Genomic DNA, 10241 nt, shown 5'->3' with positions numbered 1-10241 from the left:
AACATTTAGTTTGTTGAAATATATTATACTAAATAAATATAATTACATATTAAATTTGAAAAAAATGATAATAACTAATCTAACTTATTGGTTTTAAAGTTTTATTTTGACCACATATACTTAAAAAAAATCTATAGTTTAAAAACTTACAAACAATTTTAAAAATAAGAATGCTCAAGGTAATATTTCGATCGTAATTTCATTTTTAAATTTTTTTACTAGTTGATCGGGTTGTTTCTTAACTAATCAAGTTAATCAGATCATGAATAGGCAATTTTCACATGGTTTGATTTTAAATCTGATCTAGATAAAGAATCAGATAATAAAGTTTTAAAATTGACTCGTTGGATCAAATTTAATAGCACAGTCAAATAATTTTCTATAATTTAAATATTTTTTTCTTACATTCAATTATTTTTTACCTGTAGCAGAGTGTTCAACTAGTTCATATCTAAATTGATATGTTGATGAGAATTTTTTTTTTTCTTATCATTACCTCTTATGGATTTAAATTTGAGATGATAACACAAGTAATCCTGCTTCTCAACACCCAAGCCAAGCCATTTATGGTATGTTTGGTAACGCAGTACAAATTATGTTTTCTTAAATTTTAATTTTTTTTAAAAAAATAAATATTTTTTTATGTTTTCGGATCGTTTTGATGTGTTGATATCAAAAATAATTTTTTAAAAAATAAAAATTATTTTGATGCATTTATAAGCAAAAAACACTTTAAACCGCTACCATAACCATAATCTCAAACACACCTAGCAGCAAGCGAGAACGAAATTTGAATCCTTAACATCTTTATTTTTTTAATTGAATTAAATATTTCTTGATTTACGTAAAAACTAAATTAACGTGTAAATTATTTTTGAAAACATTGGGACGAATAAAACCATTTTGGAAAGGTGATCCAAAGCTACGTATACATGGGATGTTTGCAAACTAAGCAGATAAAGTCCTTTGTTGTTTTTATCAATGACCGTGTGAGACTAGTTTTAATAACTTTCAATATATTTATAAAACCCACAAGAAGTGGATGCAAATCAAGGAAAAGAAATACGCATGTATTTGGTACCGTAATGCAACTTATTTTATTAATTAAAAATACATTATTTTATTAATTTATAATTAGCAAATCAAAATTACTTTAAAACATTTTAAAAATATTTATTAAAAAAAAATTAAAAAACATTTCCCAAACAAGTTATAACACAAAAACTAGTTACGTGACTCGCGCTCCACCGCGGGTTAAATTTTTGTATTTTTTATAAAAAATTATCTATTCAAGTTTTTTCAATGTATTTTGGTAGTTCAAAAAATATAACAAATTAAAACGTTTATGTACACATGTAATCAAATAAACTACGAATTATGTGTTTTAATAAATCAATAAAAAATTATTAATAACACCTAAAAACAAAACTTGAAAAATTGAGAGACAAATATATATCAAGATATTAAATCTTGAAAAATAGAATATTAAATTGATTGAATAAAATAAAAAGAAAAAAGAAATAACATGTAAGGCTACACATGTTAAGAATATCATCTAAAAATAAATATTTTTTATTTTTAAAAACATAGTTTATCTATATAAAAGATAAAAACATAACCATAGATAAACCAAAAAAACCACTTCAAAAATTAAACACATAACAAAAAAATTAATACTTTTTTAAAAGATGCCGTGAACAAAACAAAAGAGAGGAGGTTTTATCTATTTTTTCAGTTTTTAGATTTTTAATTGGTCACATCACTTTATTTCCTTTCAATTGCATTCTTTAAAGTTATATTTCCATCACAACCATAATTATCAAACCCGGTCTGGAGGTTGATCCGGTCAAGGGGCCAGGTTTCAGGTTTCAGGTTACACGGGTTGGCTCTAGTCAAGCTGAAAAAATAAAAAAAAAATTTTGATGTTTTAATATTTTATATGAAAAAAATAAAGAAACAATCCATGTGTATATAGGTTATACATGTTGTAAACAATTAAGTTTAAAAGATTATCTCAAAAGGTTTTTTATCTCACATTGGAAATATACTATTTTATTCTTCTAAGTTGAAGTATTTAAACCAAAAAGATTTTTATCCTATGTTGAAAAAACAAAATTTTTTTCTTGTGAACATATAGTATATATACTAAATGGTTTGAAATCTCACATTGAAAAAATAAAATATTTTTCAAGTATTTATATAGTGAACTTTGAAATGAGTTAGTAACCAACTGAAAAATATAAAAAAAGGGGGTCTCTACGTAAGAGAAAAAACACATTTGAAAAAAAAAGGTGTAACAACCCCGATTTTTCTACATTCATTTTCGCGATATATTGAAAATTTTCAGGTAATTTTTTTTTTGTGATATACAGGTTCCACCAAAATTTCTACCAAAATTTCAGCAGAGTCTCCTCTATACTGGTAGGTCCCAAGTTATCGACATATATCCTGTTTACACTTCTAATATCTCACATCTCATAACTCAAAATCACGACCCAATCATCCTGGGTCTCCACCCAACTCATTATCATCAACACAACACATCTTATTCAATAACATCATATAATATAGTTCAAATGAAAGATTCAATTTCAATTATAAATATGCATGGTCAAATAGGTACTAAGAGTTTAAACCATTAGAGTAAAGACATACATTCAAATTTACGGATTAATATTACATCTCAAGTTTTATAATTTACATAGTCAAAAGCAAAAGATATCTAAACTAGCATTACTCTTGACGCGACCCTGATGGACCTGAAAATAGAAATTAACATGTACACATAAATATAAAAGATAGTAACAAGCAATAACAATGGCAGACAATAATCTGTACGGAATTTCTTTTTGATATATAAAATTAGGCATAAAACTCTTGTACAACATATATTTTCCATCTATTACCAATATCCACCTAATATCCTATCTCATTTGCCAAGAATAATTCCATCTTGAAAATCTCAACACAACTCAACGGTTTGTGAACACCATCTCTTTATAAATCAATTCTCACTTGATACCAAGATATTCCTCTCTTGGTATTATTAGCTTATCTCATTCTTTTGGAATAAATAATCAATATTTCCCTTTTCTGAATCTGTTGCTAGAAGGTAATCGCTTAAACTAATAAATCTCATTAGTATCATTAGTCTTCTAATATTAGGCTAGACTAATCAATTTAAGAAATACCGGCACCGATGAAACTTCATCGATACCATTAGCAATCCAAACCTGGATAGCTAATCAATGCCATTTGATTCTTCCATTCGTACCGAACCCCTTTTATTTTTCTTATTAACATCATATGCATTGTAACCACGGTTGCCAAGTATCATTTGCACACAATCTTAGTTATCGACACTACGGTCACTAAGCATCCTTCACATAACCTTGGTCACCCTCATCACAGTGCCAAGTATCAATTTATGCCCTTAGCCACCATCATTATGGTGTTAAGTATCATTGTAATGTATATTTAGCCACCAACACTATGGTAACCAATTATCTATCAATTCCCCTCCAATCTCCAAGTCATTGTGTCTACTCAATAACCACATTAATTAATTTACTCAATATGTTAATCATTTATTAATTATTTTACTCATAACATTTAGAATTTGCTATTTCTAACTTCAATCAATTAATTCACATAATCTTTTCAAAACTTAACTATCCAGCTAACTCATCTCGATTGCCAATAATTCTGGTAATTTCATATAATTACCCGGTTAACCTTCCTCGGTTACCAATACATATGGTAATTCCATACGAATTACTCAATCTCCAGCTAACTTCTTTTGTTAGTCAATCAATCTTGTAATTCCATATGAATTACCCCATATCCAGTTAACTTTCTTGTTAACCAATAAACTCGGTAATTCTCTTAATTGTCCAAGAAATCTGGTTAACCTCTCTTGTTAACCAATCAATCCGGTAATTCCATACGAATTACCTATCATCCAGCTAACCTCTCTTGTTATCAATCCGGTAATTCCATACGAATTACCCAATATCCAGTTAACTTCCTTATTAACCAATATACCCGGTAATTCTCTTAATTACCCAAGAAATTTGGCTAACCCATCTTGGTTGCCACAATCAATCCGGTAATTCCATACGAATTACCCAGCACCCAGCTAACCTCTTTTGTTAGCCAAATAATTTTGGTAATTTCTCTTAAATTACCAATAATTCTCATTTGTAATAATCACTCAACTTATTCATTTGTTTCATTCTTTTAACATCAATTAAACACACAACACAAATATTTAAGAAAAACTAATAATTACAAAATAAGGTGATGAATCACCTACCTAGAATAGGTGCACGTGCTGCCACTCCATGCAATTGTCCAGTCCCCACAGCTTTCCCTGTAGCACCAGGGATTCAATTTTTATCAACAATACAACCAACATCACATCTTCATTTAATTCTCATTCAACTAGTATTCTCAAACTAATCACAAGGAATTTTCTTTAAGATCTCATACTCTTACTCATTTTAATGTTTATATTCATTCTTATAATTTTGTTATCAAAACCATCACTCAATAGCAATTCCAAGCAACGATTAAAATTTGTCTAATTCCGATCAATTAAGCTTAACCAACCCAGAACACTATCTAGTATCTTAATCATAACTAAAGTTGTAAAACTCAGTTTTGGGCGTGATTTATCTCTATGAAAGGCTAAACATAGAGATACAACTTTTATGAAGAAACCAACTCCAAATTATTTTGTTTTAAGGCTCAAAATCAACAATCACAATAGCCCCTTCTTTATAGCTAAAATTTTGGACAACGAGGATTTTCATTCCTTGAAAATCCTTTTCAACTTCCAACTTATTTTCATGCAAAATCAACATCATCCAAGGTCATTTGGCATCATTAAATCACAAATTCAAACCAATTCTAAAGCAAAACATTCAAACAATTTCCCTACCTCTACAATATAGCAAGATTAGACCAAAATAAGAAAACTTATTCCTTTTGAGATTTCTCCTATTATTATTATTATTATTATTATTATTATTAATACAAAAACATGATGAACTATTCATTTTCTTTCGCTTTCTCCTCGTGCGATTAAACATATACGGCAAACCTTAACAATTAATATTCTCAGATCATTATCACAACAATAATTTCACCCTACTAATTGGGATCCATGACAACCTTCATTAACTAACCATTTGCTAAAAACACTTATGGCTAGCTTTAAATATGTTTTATTTTTCAAATTTCTTTCATTTCAATTTCTTTATGGTTCCACCCCATTTATATCCACACAACCAACAAGTTAGCTTTCTATTCAATCAACATGTTCTATTCAATCAACATGTTCATATAGCAATGTTCCTTACTATTCTTACACAATAATCATTCTTCCCCTCATATAAAGAATACACAATTAATCTATAATAATACTAATAACAAGAACATATTTTACCATTACATCTTCCATAAAATCTACACCCACACAATTCTAATTTCATCAAAACATGTATTTAATCAACCTTACTATATTTTGCCAAAACTAGCAATAGATTCAAAAGGCAATAAGTCATCAACCTCTGATTATTGTTTCAAACCCAACTGTCAGACTACATATCATAGAGTTGTGCATAATATATCTCAAAATCATAATGATCCAACGGTTAAATCTCCCTATATCTGAAGAAAACCAAGCTTACCTGAAAATGGACGAGCTACTGTTCAACATGCACGAAACCTTGCCGGAGAAAACTTTTCCGGTCTCCACCATCCAGAATGAAGGTAACATCTAGGCGCACCACATATCCAAGAATAAGCATGATCCAACGGTGGAAGAGAGAGAAATTGGTCGGCGACCAAACTGCCCTGCAGGTGCATTTCCTTTTTGTTTTCCATGAAATTACAGATGATGATTTCTATCAAACGGATTATGTTCCTTCCAATCGCTCCGGTCAGTTAGTAGAGGAGTGTAATTAGAACAACATATCCAAAAATAAGCATGCTCCAACGGTTTATTCCAGAGATATGGCCACCGGAGCTCCAAAATCTGCAGCTCTCTCCCTTGATCCGCTTTTCTCTATTTTTTTTTAACTGGTGGCCTCTTTGCAGTTTTATAGGCACCTTTTTTTTCATAATTACAATTTTGTCCCTCTTTCATGCTTTTATGTATTTTATTTTATTTTTCATGTAAACTATCTGGTTTATTTCTGTTTAAATCGCTAGTCTTTACCAAACTCTGATTGGGATGAGATATTTAACCAAGGTAGGAAAACATATTAATAGACTTCATACAAAATTTCATCCCGATCCGACGATTGGATTGAGAGCTCTACTTCCTAATGTAAAAGTGGTCAGTTCATAACTTTTCATAAACAATCTAGATTTTTCTTGTTCAATCTTCATAAAAAAAATCATATCAATTATCATTCTAAACGTTTAAGGTTGTTTAATTATTTTGAAATGTATTCATTTTAGGATTTCCACCTTTATTTATTTATCGAGCTTATTATCGTTTCAAAATAACATCACTGATTTTTAAGCGGTGCTTGCACCTTCAGTCCTACCCTCTTCATTGTACTATCATTTATTATAATGTATTCTTTATTACCTCACTTATTTCCTAAAAAAATATTTTGTTATTTTTCTCATTATTTCATCCATCAAAATACGTTACCAGTTTCTCTGTCCTTATGAATTCTAAACCAAAATTCATTTTATGAAGGTCATCTCTTCCATTATATATCATTATTTATCTATTATTTCTAATCTTGGTTTCCATCACTCATTGAAATATTACCACTTTCAGTCTTACGTTTACACATCTACATATTTAAATTATAAATTTTCAGGGGTTTCACAAAAGGACTCTACCGGGTTTTTGCCAGTTCACTCGAGTTTTGGGTTGACCTGGCGGGTCGATTGATTTATTCCAGGTCAATGGCAAACCCGAATTTTGAATGAAACAAACCCGTCCAAGGCCCCGGGTCACCCAAAAAAATTGAAACAAAATATTTGATGTGTATATTATTTTATATGAAAAAATTAAGAAAGAATCCATGTAGAGAGAGACTTTACATGTTGAAAACATAACTTTTTTTCTTATGAACATAAAGTATATATACTAAAAGGCTTCAAATCTTACATTAAAAAAATAAAACATTCTTCTAGTATATATATAGTAAATTTTGAAATGAGTTAATAACCAATTGAAAAATATGAAGAAATAGGGGTTTTGGGTAGGAGGAAAAACATATATATAAAAAAAGGTCTCTACTAGGTTTTTGCCGGGTCAACCGAGTATTGCTTGGCGGGTCAACCAGTTTACTTCGAGCAAATTACAAGCCTAAATTTTGAATGAAACAGACTTGGCCAGCGCTACTAGATCTTGCAAGGCAGTAGTGCCCAACTTTATTGGATCGTTATGGCAGCAGGGCTCAATGTTGGGCAACATGACTTGACAGTATTGGATTCTGCTAGGCAGCATGACTCATTATTATTAGATCTGGCTACGCAGCCAGAACCTATATCCTGATAATATTGCCTAGAATAATATTATATTATAATATTTATGAATTGTTTTGTAATGGATTTAATTGGTAAAAACTTCTCTGATATAATACAAATATATAACGTATATGATATGAAAAAAATAAGAAAAAAGAAAAAAAATTAAAGAATTGGGAAAAAAAATTAAAGAATTGGGTTTTGCTTGGGCAGAACCTAATGTTGATGAATCCTGCTAAACCATTTGATAGCTACCGCTGGCTGTAGGACCAATCTCTGTTGACAACAGGACCATCATCATTGAATCCTAGTAGCACAGCTCAACAACAGCTTTGATGTCCACAAAAAAATATACAATATTTTTCGCACGATAAACACTTAACTTACTTGGTAATGTACATTAATGGGCCGGCTCGAGCTCGGTAATGAAACTGTGGTTGCCATCAGCCATCAAGCTTGAAAGTATTATCCCTCTTGTTTTCCGACGCCTAAAAATTGGCCGATAACTATTTTAATCAAGAACAAGGAGCAGGTCTGTCTCAAGCAGGACGTGGTTCAAATTTGAGGAAACAATCAAGAGTGGTAAAGAGTTAGAATTACTTGCGATGAATGAAAAACAAGTAATTTTAATATATTATTCATGACTGATCAATCTATTCCTTATGCTAGTTACATAAATATTCCTTTCCATGAGTTCATTAATGAACTGTGCAGAATTCGCAGACCTACCAAACCAGCTGCTGCTAGCTCCACAAAAGATCTCTAGTTAGCACTCCTTATTCTCTAACATCAGAAATTATTAGACTTACAGGAGCAATATCAATTACTCGCGAACATCTCCTCCATCTCTCTCTCTCTCAGACATGAGAGAGCTATATTTTACCCCTTTACCCAAGCTCTCTTTCAAGAAATATACGCCATGGAGTCGGAAAGAGAAGAAGGTTGACTGTAAGATTAGATCGAGTGGAGTGATCATAGATATTTATGTGCTCCAAAACTTATCTATAAGATTTGAGAATGGCTCCACAAAACGTACAGATGATAGCTCTCCAAGATTTCCAGTAAAATGGAACATAACAAAATCTTGTTGAAGTTCTCATGTTAGCCACACTGGCACCACCGCCGCATCTTGAACATGACCCGGCTACCGGCTTGAAGCTCCTGACCTTCCTTGTTTGGTCCACCAGGAAACAGAAAAAAGCCATAGAAATGACAAGTATTTCAAAGAATTTTCAAGAATGATACTAATGGCATGGTGTCCCTGTTATGGTCATTATATATATGACTGTTAAAGATCGAGCTATTAGAAAGGTACTGATCGTTGGATGACTGACATGTGGCCAAGGAGCCTGATGGACTTGGAGTAGTTCGATGTATATGTTTCATGTAATTATAGAGGGGAACCTGCCTTGGCAGTGTTGGCACTCATGATAAAAATGTGGATGGTCGACAAGTGTATATTATAAGCTTTAAAGTATTTTTTATTTAAATATATAAAAAAAATTAAAATTTTTAAAATTTATTTATAAGGATCGGTCATTTTGTAACAATGAAGAACGATGAGCTGCCTCAAAATAATCTGTTAGGCTATTGATTTAAATAAATTAAATAGTAATGTTCAGGTGGGTGTGTATTATAAAAGAAAAAAAAATAGAGTGGATATTAGCTATTAGTTTAATTTAATTAATTGGTCATGTACTCTAGCTAAATCTAATTAATATAGTTGATTTTAATTTATTTAAAAAAAAACAACTCATGTCTGAAAAGGAAATTCTAGGCCATCTATGATCATCCAATGGATTTGAAAAGGCTGTGAACGCTTGTGTGAGCTAATGCCACGTCATGAAACCATGATAGAACAGTACGAGGGGCGGATGGGGAGATAAATATGGCAATAAATGCTTGTACAATACTGTATTGTCAATACATATTATAGAGTTCAAATTGTACTTCTCTTGCTATCGTGCTCATGTAGCTATCCTTACTACAAGCTTTCAAGAATATTAACAAGCTTTAATTGCCAAATAAAATGATTAATTAATTCATGCGAATAAACACTGGAAAATGACAAATATAGAAGTAATTATACCCAACACCGAACATAAAAATATTATAATTATAATATTTATTACACCTGCCATATAACAATCTTTTAAATTTTAGACAAAAAAAATTAGATATTTAATATCTTAAAATATCTGGTGGTCTAAGATGTTATCATCTAATATTATAATTATTAAAAAATTTAATTGATTAATAAAAATTCTAATAGTATAAAACTGATTATATATAAAAAAATATATTATAACCCAACCCCTAAAATATCTTACATATTATAATTATAATTATAATGTTTCTAGGTATCTATACAAGAGTCTAGTAGTTATTCAAGAAACTAAATAAATAAAATGACGAGAATAGATTGAGGATAGCTAGAATTACAGAAAAGGAGACCCAAATATTGTAATAAAGGGTGCTCTCTTCGAAATGGGAGGTTAAGTTTCAGCTAGCCATGCATGAAGGCTACAAGATCCCATGCTTTCTTGGAAATTAGGTCTTAAAATAAGGAAATATTCTGATTTGATCGAGAGTAACATGTTCCCCTCGTTTCTCAAATGTTGATGATGATTTTTTCTCCTACATGAATAATGAACTGCCAAAGTAACAGAAGAGTACTTGAATAGGCGACCCAGTAAACGAAAAATAACTACAAATTTCGCAGAAATTAAAAATCTGCAGTAAGA

General features: G+C 30.5%; 1 protein-coding gene and 1 long non-coding RNA gene across 2 annotated transcripts; both read right to left on the bottom strand.

Moving 5' to 3' along the window:
* Positions 1-2524: 2524 nt before the first annotated feature.
* On the bottom strand, positions 2525-6847 carry LOC127904890 (uncharacterized). Its single transcript, XR_008058320.1, has 3 exons — positions 5694-6847; positions 4316-4372; positions 2525-2759 (listed from the first exon to the last, which is right to left on the bottom strand). It is a non-coding gene; the product is annotated as an uncharacterized LOC127904890 (long non-coding RNA).
* A 1260-nt stretch (positions 6848-8107) lies between these two features.
* LOC18095636 (uncharacterized) lies at positions 8108-8765 on the bottom strand. Its single transcript, XM_006370256.3, has one exon. It carries the CDS (start codon positions 8700-8702, stop codon positions 8496-8498), a length of 207 nt encoding a protein of 68 aa, XP_006370318.1. The 5' UTR covers positions 8703-8765; the 3' UTR covers positions 8108-8495.
* Between the last annotated feature and the right edge of the window lie 1476 nt (positions 8766-10241).

This window comes from Populus trichocarpa, chromosome 1 (assembly GCF_000002775.5).
Source record: "Populus trichocarpa isolate Nisqually-1 chromosome 1, P.trichocarpa_v4.1, whole genome shotgun sequence".
Lineage (NCBI taxonomy): Eukaryota > Viridiplantae > Streptophyta > Magnoliopsida > Malpighiales > Salicaceae > Populus > Populus trichocarpa.
Note: the sequence above shows the minus strand (reverse complement) of the source record. Positions and strands in the feature narration are given on the sequence as shown.